This window comes from Sorex araneus, chromosome 9 (assembly GCF_027595985.1).
Source record: "Sorex araneus isolate mSorAra2 chromosome 9, mSorAra2.pri, whole genome shotgun sequence".
NCBI lineage: Eukaryota > Metazoa > Chordata > Mammalia > Eulipotyphla > Soricidae > Sorex > Sorex araneus.
Genome location: NC_073310.1, coordinates 61,567,488 through 61,583,801, shown reverse-complemented (window position 1 = coordinate 61,583,801; position 16,314 = coordinate 61,567,488). Strand labels below are relative to the sequence as shown.

Below are 16,314 nucleotides of genomic sequence, written 5' to 3'. Positions count from 1 at the left end.
GTTCCAGCCCCCAGACTTGGTGGCTTTTATTCACTTGTTTGATACTCAGATATTATAATTATTATCTTATTTTCTGATTCCATGATGAGATTTTACTTTCTTCTAATTTTTGAATTAATGATATTGACTTACCATTGGTTGACAAGTTGATGCAGTTTCAGGAGGATAGCGCCACACCATCTTAAGCCTATGAGTCTTCCATGTCCATCTCCAAAGTTCTAGGGCTCTCCATCATCAAAACGACCCCCTCCACACAGGTAGAGTGTGGGTATTAGAGCGTTGTATACTTGAACCCCTATATCATGGTGTCTCAAAATGAAGAACAGAACGGCCCCCTTTCAATAGAAACTGTACCGTTGGAGCCAACCCTTAGACTCTGATGCAGAATTGAGGTTGCTGAGAGGGAGAGGGGACAAGATGGGCAGGGTGCTCTGGACTGTGGCTGATGGATATTGGCACTTTGGTGTGCTTGATTACCCCTGGGATATAAATATTTACTTGCTTATAGACCATTGTCACCATGATAAAAAAATGGACCAAAAAAATTTCAGAACAGAACAGTAGCAACAAAATGACTCTCTTTGCCCTTTCCTCTTACCCACACCCTCTCTCCCTCTAATAACCACCAATGTTTCAGAGTCAGAGCATTTTTCTTGCTGTGATTTGTGAATTTAAAGGTTCATATCCTCATGTGAGTGAAACCTATCAGTTAAGGAAGCCTTTCATTTCCTTTCCTATTCCACTTAGCGGAAGCATCTCACATTATTATCCATCCTCTCTCAAATGATATAATTTCATTTTCTTTTCTACAGCTGAATAATTTCCCATTAGTATATAGACCACAACTTCTTTGCATGGTGAACACTTGTTCATTTAAAAAATGATTTTATTTTACTTTAGATAACATAGTCATAGTAGCGTCAAAGTAATATTATAGTTTTGATGTACAAAGTTTTGATGCACCTGAGGAGCATTTAATCAACCCATGGAGCAAGTATATACACTATCCAGTTCATCCATATGAAACATCAATTACATGCTAAATAAACTCTTCTGTGCCAACCAGAAATTATGGAAAATAAATCAAGTAGTTAAAATTTTGCATTGATGGATTCTGAATAGTAAAGGTTGATTATTCATTTAAAGAATCTGTCTTGGATGGATCAAAACTTGTTGGCTTTTAATTATTTACATAAATTATTTTTCTTGCCTATACACAATCATCAGCTAACAGCATAAGTTTAATTACTTTTTTCCCAAGAGTGTTTTGGCACAGAACATATGTCCTTTTTTATCATTTCTATGAAAAAAAAAATCAGATATACAGCACAATCTCTGTGTGAATTTCTCCATAGGAAAAATTCCTAGGAGGATGTTAATTGTCACATCAACAGTTTCACTGAGAAATGCTTGACCTATATCACCGTCAGCAGAAGATAAACAACATGGTGGTCTGATTTGCAATGTATTCTGGAATATGTGTGTTTTACGGGAGTAAAAATTGATATGTATGGTAACTTCATGTTTTAGGCCAACAGGAAAGATGCACATACGGCGTATTTCATTGGTTTATTGATCAGCTTGGATAAAAAGTTTGCGTAAGTAAACCTGACAAAAATTTTACTTAGGATAGTGATCTATCTCCCTCCCTCCCTCCCTCCCTCCCTCCCTCCCTCCCTCCCTCCCTTCCTTCCTTCCTTCCTTCCTTCCTTCCTTCCTTCCTTCCTTCCTTCCTTCCTTCCTTCCTTCCTTCTTTCCTTCCTTCCTTCCTTCCTTCCTCTCTTCCTTCCTCCCTTCCTTCCTTCCTCCCTTCCTTCCTTCCTCCCTCCCTCCCTCCCTCCCTCCTTCCCTTCCTCCCTTCTCCCTTCCTTCCTTCCTCCCTTCCTTCCTTCTTCTTTCCTGCTGGCTGCCTGCCTGGACAGATAACATAAGCTCTGTAACTGAATTACTTCCCTGGCATTCTGGATATATTTTTTAAAATCCTCTTAGGGGTCTTAAACATCATCTTGAAAACAAACAAGAAGAAAAAGGAATTCTTTGTAACTTTTCGTGACTGAAATTCTCACATAACCAGCTCAACACCCTACTTGATGTCTCCAGTTATTAGGAAATTAGTCACCCACTGAAAATATATACTGGACAGACCAGAAAACTGCATTGATTTGCTAATGAATGAACGAATGAATGAGTGAATGAATGAATAGAGCTCCCAAGCAGTGCTCAGGAAGTCCAGGGGCCGCTCCCAGAAATTCTCAGCCAAGTGGGCCAGTGCTTTGATGCCAGGGTCTGAGGATGAGGTGCTGCTCTGGGCCTGGTGATACTGGGTATAATATGGGTCACCCCAGCTGGGGTAGGGTGCCCGTCACATGCCAGATCTGCGTGATAGCTTCTGTACTGTCGCTCTAGTTCTGGATTTATTTTTCAAACTAGGGTTCCATTTGGACTTTCCTTGGTGACCAGAACTGAAGGGTCTTCTTGTGCATCCTTTCCCCTACCACCCACCCCTCCTGGCTCTAACATAGCTTTGATGTACCCTTTTGACTGCTTGACATGTTTTCTTTTCAAAGGAATGTTTTCAAGTAGCTACAGAGAGGACATCAGTACATTGGGGAGCTCCTTTCCTTGTTCAGTAATGCACACGTTGTCCTAAATTTGAAGAGCAGCTCTGTCTTCTCGTGCATGCTCCAGTGGTTCCCCCTCTGGGTTCCGTGAGACTGTTTAAAGATGCTTGATGCTCCTTTGGGCAAAACAATATAAGTAAACACATCTGTTCATCTCAAAAATGAGAGGGTCCAAACTCAGGTTGAGAGATGCGAGTTAACGTAGACTATAGATCGAACACAACGGCCACTCAATGCCTCTAGTGCAAACTACAACACCCAAAAGGAAAGAGAGAACAAAAGGGAATGCCCTGCCACAGAAGCAGGGTGGGGTGGCGGGGAGGGAGTGAGGGTGGGGGGAGGGATACTGGGATCATTGGTGGTGGAGAATGGGCACTGGTGGAGGGATGGGTACTCGATCATTGTATGACTGAAACTCAAACACGAAAGTTTGTAAGTATGTAACTGTACCCCACGGCAATTCACTAATAAAAAATTAAAAAACAAAACAAAAGGGGCTGGAGTGTGATAGCACAGCGGGTAGGGCGTTTGCCTTGCACTCGGCCCACCTGGGTTTCATTCCCAGCATCCCGTATATTACCCCTTAGCACCGTCAGGGGTAATTCCTGAGTGCAGAGCCAGGAGTGACCCCTGTGCATCGCCGGGTGTGACCCAAAAAGCAAAAATAAAATAAATAAATAAAATAAAATAAAATGAGAGGGTCCAATTCAATGCTCTCTTGCTTTTTTTCAGAGATGAGTTTTTGAATTTCTGTCATTTATGAAAATAAAATCCAGATCACGTTCTTTAGCAGAAAGGAACGTAAATGGGAAAATCAGAGGCGGGCCAATGGGGAAACTATAGTCTCCCTCTGGGTGGTTTTGGATGGTGGGTTCTGAGCCTAAGTCAGCCTAGTTATTTGCTTCTATTTGTTTCCAGAGTAAGTGCGGTATCCATTTCTTCTTGCACTTTCAGGATGCCAGTTGCTATGGAGGAACACAGAGCCTATGGAAGTACCAACTTCCTGCCAATCTCTCTAGAACCTTCTCTTCTGTTTGCTCAGAAACCTCTGCTCCTTTTATTATTCAATCCTATTATTCAATCAACTTCCCCGCCCACTAGGCTCTAGCTAACTAGGATGGTGCTAAATGCCAGGTTTCTTTTTTTCCCAGTTGGATGGATGGAAGCAAAGTGAATTTTGTATCTTGGGCCCCAGGCGAACCCAATTTTGCAAATGATGATGAAAACTGTGTGACCATATACTCAAGTTCAGGTAGGCACGATGGAAATCTTTTTGTATTTGCCTTGTGCTGTGAGTGGTCATTCATGATCTCCCTGGGCTACAGGGAGCAAGTGACGCTTTTCCATCAGGCCGAAGGAGACGAGAGGAGTCTGCGCTTAGCTGCAGAGCTGCAGCGGTATAAGAATGGTGCTTTTCGTTTACGCTGAAAGATGACACAGTCTTCTTGATCCTTATTTTATGAAGTATGGTTGTTGTTTTGTTTTGTTTCCTTTGGCTTTTGGGGTCACACCTGGTGATGCACAGGGGTTACTCCTAGCTCTGCATTCAGGAATCACTCCTGGTGGTGCTCGGGGGACCATATGGGATGCCGGGAATTGAACCTGGGCCAGCCGTGTGTAAGGCAAATGCCCGCCCCCCCCCCCCCCCGTACTCTCTCTGGCCCCCAAACATGTTTTCATATTCTGATTTGTGGAACTATACAGAAGGCACGTTTCTTGTTTTGCTTTGCTGACCACGAGGCAGCACTGTAGTGTGCATGTCCTAGGCATGTAGGTTCATCTATTCATATCTCACCATGTCCACTGAGAACGTGAGAACACGGTACCAGGAACAGGGCCCACCAGAACCCTCCAACCCTCCACTTCAATCCCCCTCTCCTTTTAATAACTTAGGTTCTGCACTCAGCATCTAAGGATTGATTTTGGTTGGATTTTGTCTGTTTGCTTTGCAGTTTTATTCAGCATCTAGATTATCAATCATGTTTTTCCTCTCTTAACTGCAGACTTTACCATTGTTAAGACTATTTAATGAGATTACACACCAAAAACACTAGGCAAATTCTTGGGATCTATGAAGATAGGTAGATTTTAATTAGATTTTTGAAAATAATTTTATATAAAGATGTAAAATAACTGTAGCACTGTAGCACTGTTATCCCGTTGTTCACCGATTTGCTCGAGCAGGCACCAGTAACGTCCATTGTGAGACTTGTTACTGTTTTTGGCATATCAACTACACCACGGGTAGCTTGCTAGGCTCAGCCATGCGGTTGGGATACTCTTGGTAGCTTGCTGGGCTCTCTGAAGGGACAGAGGAATCAAACCCCGGTCAGCCGCGTACAAGGCAAATGCCTACCCGCTGTGTTAGCGGTCCAGTCCATATATTTTATTCATGGAAATATTTATATAAAATATAAAATAAACATTCATATACAAATATTTATATAAAAATAAAATAAATATTCATATAAATGTACAAGTATGTCTATAAGATATAAGATAAATATTCATATAAACATATAAATATTTCTATAAAGTACAAAATAGTTATACAAATATAATATGTACATATATAAATATAATTTAAAATATAATCAGATTTTTGTTATTAGCTGTCTATTTAGATTGCATTAGACAATGTCAGCTGTATGCCTGGTTCATAATAAATGCTTTATAACATTGATCTACCATTAGTTCAGATGAAAATACTCAAGGAAATCACATAGCCCTTTGGAGTCACTTGTATCATTTCAAATTTCATTCTAGTTGAAACCATTTTTGAGACTCCTCACAGAATATGGGTGCATTTAAAGATTTTTTGTTATAGGCTTTGTATATCTAATTGCCGCTTTGTTCTTTGCCAGGATTTTGGAATGACATTAACTGCGGTTATCCAAGCGCCTTTATTTGTGAACGACATAACAGCAGCATTAATTCTACTGCCGTCCCCACCACACCCCCAGTACCAGGAGGTTGTAAGGACGGTTGGTCCTTTTACAATAACAAGGTACTGGAAAAGTGACTTGCAGCCTTGGCATTAGTCATGCCAGGAGTGACAATGCTTCTCTTTTGACTCAAAGTTGACTTCAACTTACCTCATCACTTTAGAAAATAATAAGCAAGCCTAGGTAGATATACTCAAGTTAAATTTTCTCAGAAGATGGAGAGAATTCTTGGAAGAATTATATGAATAGGAGTGCCATTTCTCTAAGTTTGGGGTGGGGGAAGGTGTCAAAGAAATGTGGGTATTGAAAGTCAACTAACTTGGGGGAGATCTATTGTGAGAAAATGTTTGTATAGTGATAATCTGCATGAATAATTTAGATGGTTTAGAACAACCCATATTATCTTTAGTTAAGCACTGTGGAGTTTTTTTAAAATTTCTGTCCTAGTGTTTCAAAATCTTTGGATTTGTTAAAGAAGAAAGGAAAAATTGGCACAAGTCACGGACAGCTTGCATAGAACTTGGAGGGAATCTGGCATCCATACTCAATGAGAAGGAGCAAGGTAGGTGGCCCATCCACGGTCCCACATACCTTTAAAAATCTACATCTTCTGATGAAATGGCCTGATATGACTGGTAGTGAATAACTGTTTTAATTTTCTGAGTAAAAACTAGGAAGAGAGGAGTCAAAGACATTGAGAACTCTTATTCAGATGGAGGCGCCATCAAGGTTCAGAATTAGAAGGTCATTCATGAACTTAAAACTGACTGAGGGGGCCGAAGAGCTAGTACAGTGGTTAAGGCTCCTGTACTTGCAAGTGGCTAACCCAGGCTCAATCCCTAATACTCTTCAGGGCTCCCCAAGCCCCTTTAAGTGTGATCTCTGAGCAAGAGCAGGAAGTAATGTTTGGGTATAGCCCAGCCTGGCCCCCACAAACCAAACAAGCAAACGATTGGTGGCCTGGGCTGATTCATGGGTGTTCTGAAGGTCGGGGAAAACAATTCCATTGGAAGGTCCTTGGATGCTGTGGACACACATTTGAACTGAATGTGGGATGGGAACGTTTGTTATACATGGAAATGTATATGGGTGTTGTTGGGAAACAGGTGGAGGCTGAACGGATTTTTATTTTAATTTCCCAGAGCACCTATTTTTTTTTTGGTTCTGAGATTCTTTGAATTTAAAATCATGCACTGGGAAACTAGCATGACTCAAAAATAATGAAGACGGCATTCTCCCAAGGGCTCTTTCTAGCACGAAGATTTCACTGAGAACCTTTGATAATTTCAGTAGCTTGCCAGACACTGAAAAGGGTCAAACTGTAATACTCAGAGGGGAAAAAAAGAAAGACCAATCTTAAGAATGTCATATTCCCATTTCTCTAACAGCCTACACATTTCAGGACAGCTACCCAACAGAGAAACTCAGTAATTGATTTCCTCTCCTAACCGCAAAGTGCTTATTCCTGGCATCACAAAATTAGAACCTGGGTAATAGAGATGTGCAGAAGGAAACAATTTTCAGATAAAATAACATTATTCCTGGCAAAAGCAGCCCATGTTGTTGAATGCTTATTGTGGTCTTTGGCAGGAAAAAAAAGTGTCAGCACTGAAATGCTGGCAGGTAGAGCTTATCCACATTTCATGTCAAATCGGGGGGCAGAGTAAAAAGTTCTGATCTTGTTGAGGAAATAAAACCAAACCAGGATAAATAACTGTCCAGGCTCTTCTCCCCCTGAGAATTATTGAAAGAGAAACATCATTTTCCTTTTCGTTAGGAATAAGAAATATCTGAGCAGAGCAGTGGCCTGCCCCGACCACTCTGAGGGAGAGCAAGAGTGTCTCTTTCCAAATGAAGGGATCACTATGTCCCTCTCTTGCACACTTTCCGTTGGGCACCCGAGCACTGAGTTCTGGGTTTCCGAGTGATGTTCAAGAGCTGGTTGTTAGCATGGATATTTGGAAGCAGCCGTTCGGCTTGTGCAGGTGCTGGTGTGGGCCTCGGCGGAGGCCTGCGCTGTGGACCGTGGAGGGGAAGGCCGTGGGTACTGGCCGGCTATGGGTCACCTCCTTCTCCGCTTCAGAATCATGGAGGAAGCCGGAGACCATATTTGTTAGCTCCTTTCTGTGTTTCTCTACTCTCCTTTCCCCCAGGATGGCAGCACTTAGTGCCAAGGTGCCCCCACACCCCAGCATTTGTGCACCCTCGGCAGCCAACCCCTCAGAGTAGAACCTCCCAAACAGTCGCTCCTTTACTTCGACAAAGACCAGACACTGACCATTTGACAGCTAGAAGCTTCTCGGGTTGTTTGTTGATGTTCTTGTTGAGGACTACACATGGCAGTGCTCAGGGTTTACTCCTGGCCTGTGCTCAGGGATCGTTCTTGGTGGCGCTTAGAGGACCCTATGCAGTGCCCGAGACTAACCCCGAGGCATGCACGGCAAGTGCCTTACTCTTTCCTTGGCCCAGATGTTTCTTGTAGTGATAATTTGGTTGTTGTTTTGTTTTGGGGTCATACCTGACTGTGCTCAGGGCTTGCTCCTGGCTCTACACTCCAGGATCACTCCTGGCAAGGCTCAGGACACCATATGTGGTGCCAGGGATTGAAACCAAGCAGGCCACATGCAAGGCAAACACCCTACCTGCTATCACTCTGGCCTGACAGAGAATTTTCCTTTTAGAATTTTCCTAGTGGAAGAGCACTCTCCATTCTCCCTCAGTTCTTATCATCAGATTTCGTTATTTCTAGAAACTTACTTGCCCATGGGATCGGCATGTGAGTGAAGAAGTGTCTCTCTTCTGGCTGTTGGGGGTGCATTAATGGGAAGTGGGCAGGGGCTGACCCTCAGGCTCCTTCTGCCTCTCCCACCCAGAGCATCCTGGTCCCTGGGCAGGGTCCCACTGGTCCCGTTGTCTGCAGTGAACCAAACCAGACCTTTACTGTGAGAAAGTTTTTCAAGTCCAAAGGTGAAGAAGTGAAGTAGACATTAGGTTGTGTTTATTTTCATAGTGACTGCTTGTAACTCAGACTACAGTCTTTAAGCACGGGTTTGACATCTGAAGATGAAAGTATTTAGAGTCTCCTTTCCCTACCGCCACACCCCAATCCCTAATGCTTAAAATATTGTGATTTTTTTTCAGCATTTATCACCTATCACATGAAGGACTCCTCCTTTAATGCCTGGACTGGATTGAATGACGTCAATTCCGAGAACACGTTCCTCTGGACAGATGGCCGAGGGGTTCACTACACAAACTGGGGCAAAGGGTTCCCAGGGGGCCGTAGGAGCAGCATTTCTTTTGAAGATGTAAGTGTCTGTTTCAGCTGGTCTCTGTCAGTTTGCTGAAAATCTTTAGGTTCAGTCTTGGTCTTCTGTGGGAAAAAAAACAAACTCCCTCCATTTGAGTTTCTTGCAGTTTCACTGTCTGACTCCAGCGGCCTTGAGGAAGGGCTGTGACTCTGGTAGGAACCCTTTGGCCACTGGGTGTGGGAAAGCCATGTCCCAGCTGGGCTGTCCTGTAGTCAGGACTCACACTGGGACCTGTCCCCAGTGACTTCCTTTGCCTCAGCTGCTCCTAAACTCTTGAAGCTCGTGGAGTGTCTGGGACGGATCTGTTAACTGCTGCGTCTGGAGATATGTTGTCTTCAGAGTTTGTGTCTTCATCCCGGGCTAGTGTTTGTAGAATGCTCAGGTCGTGCTGAACACTGGGCTGAAAACTTTTGTCCATCAACTCACGAGGCTTCCCTTCCCCCGTGCTTGCCTCTTTGATTGGCCACTTTTATCTTTGCTTCCTGGAACCAGCTACCAGTCAGTATTGAGCACCAGGCAGGGTGAGATACACGAAGACCTCGAAGGTTGCGGACTTGACTGGAGGAAGAATTCACTTACATGAAACCAGACATTTTATAGGACAAAGGTGGTGCTGGGTCCAGGGAGTCTGCGTCAGAGGGAGAGCTCGTACTTCCCTGTGTGAGGCTCTGGGTTTGGTTCCTGACCCCACGTGGCACATTGAACAGTGTGGGCAGGAGCCCTGGCCCTGGATCACAGCAAAAGAAGTGGAAAAGGGAAGACAGGAAGGAAGGGAGGGAAGGAAAGAAGGTAAGGCAGGAAGGCCAGATGGGAGGGTCAGTAGGATGGAAGAAGGTGAAAGTGAGGCTGCAGGATGGTAGCCTCGGTTCTAAAGCACTGTAGTATTTGCGGGGAAGACGCTCCAGGAGGGCGCGATCTCATCCTTGTGGAGAGCAAGGGAGGTAGAAGTGAGTCTGCTCGGGGCTCTTTTCTTCAGTATTAAAGTTTGGGAAGTTGGCCAGGGGATGAAGAATGCCAGGGGTCGTGTTCGTGGGTAAGGTGACAGCCCTTCAGACAAAGGCACATGGGTCTGGGCAGGAGTCCACGGCACCGGCCACTCCTCTGTGTGGCTCTATTTCCCTTGGCCATGCCTCGCAGTTCCCAAGACTTACTCCTGGCTCTGCACTCAGGCATTACTCTTGGAGAGCCTTGGGGGACCATATGGAGTATCGGGGACCAAGCCACACCTGCTGTGGTATCTCTCTGGTCCCACTTTAGAGAAATTTTATGCAGAAAAGAGGACAGAAGGGTACTCTTCCGAAGGTAGGAAGAAAAATTTGGAGTAACTTAAATGCCCTATGAGAGAGCTTGGCATTCATATAAAGGAACAAAATAAGGTTTGAGCAGAAAAAAATAGATGTGATCAAAACAGCATCTTTGGGCTAATTTGGTGGATTTGAACAAAAGAATCCTTTTGCTCAAATCCACCAAATTAGCCCAAAGATTTGGTGATGGGTGAGTGATTTTAATGTAAATAATTTTTTGAACTTCCTGAAAATCAAATTAATCTTTATAGATAGAATTGGAAATGCAAGAAGATAAAGTCAGGTGCCATTGTGATAGTATTGTGGGGGTGCTTAGAAATAATTCAGGGGGAGAGCAAGCTTTATATAAAAGCAAAACCAAGTTCATTGTCACAAGTGTTCTGCTTTCAGAACCTTAAGAATAGTAGAAATTCCCCAGTTTTCCAGTAACTTGGCAGTCACAACCCACAAACTGCCCCCGGCGCCATGTAATCTCATCAGCGGCCAAGATCCAGAGACTATAAAATAAAGGTCCTGGAAGAGAGTGATGCAGTATTTCCTGGAGCACGCCGCTGTGAATGCACGCCAGCCCACTGATGTACCTAAAGTAGCACATTTGCATACTTGCTGTATTCGCTTATATATGGACCTAAATGGCCCCAGGATGAAATACAACAACCTTCACACACTTCCCTCTTACTACAGTGGGGAGATCCTCGCTGGGGGGTGGGTGTTTGAATATTACCGGTAATGAACTATTGTGAACTACTTTATGAAAATAAAATGCATAAAAATTGCAAAAACAAAAAGAATAGCAGAAACAACCACACAAAACATTTGTAATCTCACTGTCTTGCAAAAACAAACATGACTTGTGTTGAATTTAGCACACTTTCCTTAGTACATATGCGAATAAAATTTGTATTTAACAAATGAGGAATCAAAAAGTGCATGCCATGTATTACCATGTCAAAGGGAGGGGACTAGGAGTGAGAGAGAAGAATCGGTTGACACTTTGAGACAGAAGCATCCCTGTGTGTGTCAAAGCTCATGGGGTAATGAGGCTAGAGGCGGGAGGCTGATACAGCTGTAGCCATGAAGGAGAGGGATCAGGGAAGGGATGGGAGGTCCCAGAGGAAGTTTCTTAGCCCTTTCTCCACCATGGATCCAAAGTTACTGGGTTTCTGATGAAGGCAACAAGAGTTCAGGGTAAGGATGTGCTTGCAGAGTGAGGAGGAGTCGAATATGCCATTGAATGAAAGTGTCTTGTTTTCTCTGATTTATTCATTTTTGACCCCCATCACTTGTTGCCAGAGCTTTTGCAGATTCAAAACGAATTTGACATTTTATTTCCCATTGGCACGTATTTGGGACATGTCTTCCTCTACCTAATCTTTTTCTACCTACTCTCTTCTCCTTTGACGGGGAAGGAGAAGGCATCATTGCTGGCTTCTTCATGAATTCACTGCAGTAATCACCATTCACAAGTTTTTGTCTTTCTCCATAAAAATATACAGGCCGACTGTGCGGTTATTATTGGAGGAAATGTAAGGGATGCAGGGAAGTGGATGGACGACAACTGCGACAGCACGCAAGGCTACATATGCCAGATGAGTCCTGGTAAGCTTGCTGATGCTCGCTGAACCCAGGAGCTGGAAACTCTGTATTCATATTCTAAAAGATGCCCCCTTCAATTTTGCCATGAACTTAAAAATGTTTTTTTAATCTTATTTTAAAAATGATGTCTTTCAAAAGCACATCAACAAGTTCTGTTGATCTCACCTGAACTCATTGTACGAACAGAACAAAGGGTTTCATTTTCTCTGATTTATTCATGTTTGTCTTCCATCACTTGTTGCCAGAGTTTTGTGCAGATTCAATATGAATTTGACATTTTATTTTCCATTGATGCATATTTGGGATATGTCTTCCTCCACCTAATCTTCCTCTATCTACCCTCTTCTCCCTCCCTTCTTTCCTTTACCCTCCCTCCCTCCCTCCCTCCCTTCCTCCCTCCCTTCCTCCCTCCCTCCCTTCCTCCCCCTTCCTTCCTCCCTTCCTTCCTTCCTTCCTTCCTCCCTCCCTTCCTCTCTTCCTTCCTTTTTATGTCCAAGCAGAAAGACCTCAATTGGACACTCATATTTCTAGAACTGTTGCCACATTTAGCACCTGTGTCTCAGTGTTTGTTCTGTATTATGTGTCCTAGAGTATGAGGTTTCCAGTTTGCCGCCTTCTTTTAATCTAAGAAAGCCAAAATAGACAAAAAGAAGAAAATAGAGTGCAGCAAACTGAGAATCAAGATTATGGTTGGACAAGTACTGGTTTCGAGTGAAATCTAATAGACATTCCTGCCTTTGCAAGCATAGGGGCAGGCCAAGGAGAGGGCTCCGTGGCAAGGAGCGCAGGCTTTGCACGCCAGGAGCCTGGGTTTGATCCCCAGCAGCACGAGGTCCCCCAAGCACCACCCGGGGCAACAGCCCCTCTGCACAGAAGCATAAGGGCAGAAGTTCAAAGGTAGATTAGATAGAAGGTTGAGGGTGCAGGTGCAGCGGAAGTGCAGAGGCAAGAGGAAGAGTTTGAGGTAGGAGATGAGAGCTTGTCCTCCCAGAGTCAGCCTTGTGTTACACTGTTTTAGAAATTGGGATGTCACCCTGTCACTATGACTGAAAACCGTGCAATGTTTCTTAAGACTGATGAGGAGCACTGCAGAAATTCTAACCTGCTGAGACCCTCTGAGCAGTGGCGTTATCCACCCACGGCTTCTGTACCTTTGTTCTTCAGGCCAAGGAGAGCGCCTCCTTCTGGGAGAAAATGGTGATGCACAAGCTTATTTAAGGTCTTCTCTTTCTCTCTAATTATGAACATAAATGAGAGTATATTTACCACTAATAAGAATATTCTCAAAATGTTCAGTGAGGGGCCGGAGCGATAGCACAGCGGGTAGGGCGTTTGCCTTGCACGCGGCCGACCCGGGTTCGATCCCCGGCATCCCATATGGTCCCCCGAGCACCGCCAGGAGTAATTCCTGAGTGCAGAGCCAGGAGTAACCCCTGAGCATCGCCGGGTGTGACCCAAAAGGCAAAAAAAAAAAAAATGTTCAGTGAGTTAGAGTTAAGGAAGAGTTCGGTGTTAAAGTGAAAAGAGGCAGAACAAAATTTTATAGACTTTTAAAGGCAGAGCAACAGTAACAGAAGGACTACTGTAAACTTTTTAAAACTGGAACCAACAGAGCCTACTTAAATGCATCAGAGTAAGAATAGTGGCTGGGGGCTGGAGCGATAGCACAGCGGGTAGGCTGTTTGCCTTGCATTCGGCCAACCCGGGTTCGATTCCCAGCATCCCATATGGTCCCCCAGCACTGCCAGGGGTAATTCCTGAGTGCAGAGTCAGGAGTAATCCCTGTGCATCGCCAGGTGGACCCAAAAAGAATAGTGGCTGTCTGCTGTGGGGAGTGGAATTAAGGACTTTTGTACATTCATTGTGCATTATTGGAAATTTTGCTATATATTTAAACATCTCATTAGAAACAGAAAATCTATTTTTAGTATGTTTATTGGGCTGGAGCAATAGCACAGCGGTTGAGCATTCACTTTTCACACGGCCGACCCGAGTTCGATTCCTTCGCCCCTCTCAGAGAGCCCGGCAAGCTACTGAGAGTATCGAGCCAGCGCAGCAAAGCCTGGCAAGCTACCCGTGCATGTCGGACATGCTAAAAACAGTAACAATAAGTCTCTCAACGAGAGACGTTACTGGTGCCCGCTCGAACAGTGACAGTATGTTTATTAAATACATTTAATGTTTATTCTTATATTTAAAATTTTTTAATCCATGAGAGTATCATGCTAAGTGAAATGAGTCAGAAAGAGAGGGACAGACATAGAGGAACTGCACTTATTTGTGGAGTGTGGGGTAGCGTCACATGAGGCTGACACCCAAGGACGGTAGATATAATGGCCAGGGGGATTGCTCCATAGCTGGAAGCCTGTTTCATGAGTGGAGGGGAGAAGGCAGATGGAATAGAGAAGGGATCACTAAGAAAATGATGGCTGGAGGAACCAGTTGGGATGGGAGATGCATGCCAAAAGTAGATAATGGACCAAACATGATGACTTCTCAGTGTCTGTGTTGCAAGCCAAAATGCCCAAAAGTAGAGAGAGAGTATGGGGAATATTGTCTGCCTTAGAGGCAGGTGGAGGGTGGAAAGGGGGGGTATACCAGGGATATTGGTGGTGGGGAATGTGCATGGTGGAGGGATGGGTGTTTGATCATTGTGAGGTTGTAACTCAAACATGAAAGCTTGTAACTATCTCATGGTGATTCAATAAAATTTTAAAAATAAAAAAAAAATTAATCCATGGGATATAGGTAAAATTGTAACTTTTAAAAACTATTATTTCCATTTATGCGTAAATAAAATGTGAATTCATGTGAATTCATGTGAATGTATTGAACAAGAACAAATGAATTTATAATATGAATACATAGGAATAAAAGGAAAACTTTAAAAAACATGTTACATATGTACTACCGACAATGTAATCACCTAAGATGACTCAGTCATATCTAAGTTTTCTTTATAATTCTGAGTGTTTTTACAGATAAGCAGATGGCTAGATGAGCTAAGTTTCCTACCGTATACAGCCTTCCACGAAGCCTTTTATGTAGTTGTGCCCCAAGCTTTATTTATTACGACTCTCAGTCAGCCCACATTTTCCATAGATATTTTGCCAAACCCAGATCTCTCAAAGCTGGAAGTTGATAAGACAGTTCAGTGTCTACCAGATGTAACATTTTAAGCCTCCTGGCCCAGATCGCTTGGTTTAATGATTTCTTACCAACACAAGGGGGCAGTAATGTCGGGAGAGAAAAAATGAGTGGCTGTTGTTCCTGAAGTGAAGCTGTCCCCTCCCCAGGACAAAGCTTGGTAATTGTGCTGGTACAAGCTGAGTTGGGGTGATAGGAAGTGGCCAGGTCGGGGATCCGGCCAGGACAGAGCTAGTCAGGAAAACCATCAGGAAGTTTAAACCAGGTTTTGAGAGCTTTTTCTGTAAAGAGATAGATTGCAAATGATTCTGGCTTTTCCAGTCAGCAATCTTGGTTACAGCCACTCAGCTCTACTGGGGTTACAGGCAATGGCAGTCAATAAACAAGAGAGTGTGACGATACTATATTTTGTCATATGTATTGTTCACATATCATGAGATGTTCTTCTTTAGCTTTTAAAAACCTATTTAACATGGGGCCCAAGTGATAGTATAGGCGGTTGGTTGCTTGCCTTGCACATGGCCCACCCGGGTTTGATTCCCCGATATCCCATATGGCACCCCGAAGCACCACCAGGAGAATTCCTGAATGCAGAGCAGGAGTAACCCCTGATATTGCCAGGTGTGGCCCCCCAAACAAAATAAAGCCAAACAAAAGCTCCTTTAAAAATTATTCTAGGGTCAGAGCATGTAAGGCATTTGTTCAAACCCCTGTACCTCCCCAGCCTTGCAGGAGAGTTTTTAAATGAGTTTTAAATAACTAAGGTGGAAGATCTGTTCTGGCATTGGGACATTGTGCCAGTGGTAAGCACGTACTTGAATGTGCAAGAATCTAGGCTGGGCCTCTGACACCTTACCCCCTACCCACACGTGTTCACCCTTGGCATTGAAAAAGATTTCAAAAAGCCCTTTTTAGCTCTTGGGCTCCAAGGAACAGACAGCAGGCCAGATTTCACTTCTTTTGCAGACATTTTCCTTCAGTGGCTCACTGTATGTGTTGACCAAAAGCAGAGATTGGTTGGAGGTTGGGAGTGGGGGGAGCTGGATGAAGGACATAGACTCATTGGTAAGATTAAGGCTTAACCCTGAGGTCAAGGTTCAATGAACTGGGACTGGTGTATGGCTTTATCCCAGAACTTAAGCAATTCCCTTGAAGGTGCATAGGTGGAGTCAAAGAGATACAAACAGATGCAAAATTTATGTATCTAGCGGAACAGATTGGGGAAGAGGGAAAAAGACTGTTTGACCTTGAAATTCAACCAATATCGAAAAATCAGCAATGGCAGGATGATGGATATTTTTAAATTTAGGAGACTAATAAATGGAATTAATTTATAACTTTTCTTTTATCCAGTACCACATCCCCTTAAATTTGCAAGCCTTTTTGTATA

At 43.7% G+C, this 16,314-nt stretch overlaps 1 protein-coding gene across 1 annotated transcript in view; it reads left to right on the top strand.

Moving 5' to 3' along the window:
- Positions 1-16,314, top strand: part of MRC1 (mannose receptor C-type 1) — a 110,833-nt gene that overhangs the window by 80,138 nt on the left and 14,381 nt on the right. Inside the window, exons 18-23 of the mRNA XM_055147082.1 lie at positions 1,531-1,598; positions 3,773-3,873; positions 5,486-5,628; positions 6,014-6,128; positions 8,708-8,874; positions 11,678-11,780. Of these exons, the coding sequence (XP_055003057.1) occupies positions 1,531-1,598; positions 3,773-3,873; positions 5,486-5,628; positions 6,014-6,128; positions 8,708-8,874; positions 11,678-11,780 (697 nt within the window). The remainder of the gene's footprint in view (positions 1-1,530; positions 1,599-3,772; positions 3,874-5,485; positions 5,629-6,013; positions 6,129-8,707; positions 8,875-11,677; positions 11,781-16,314) is intronic.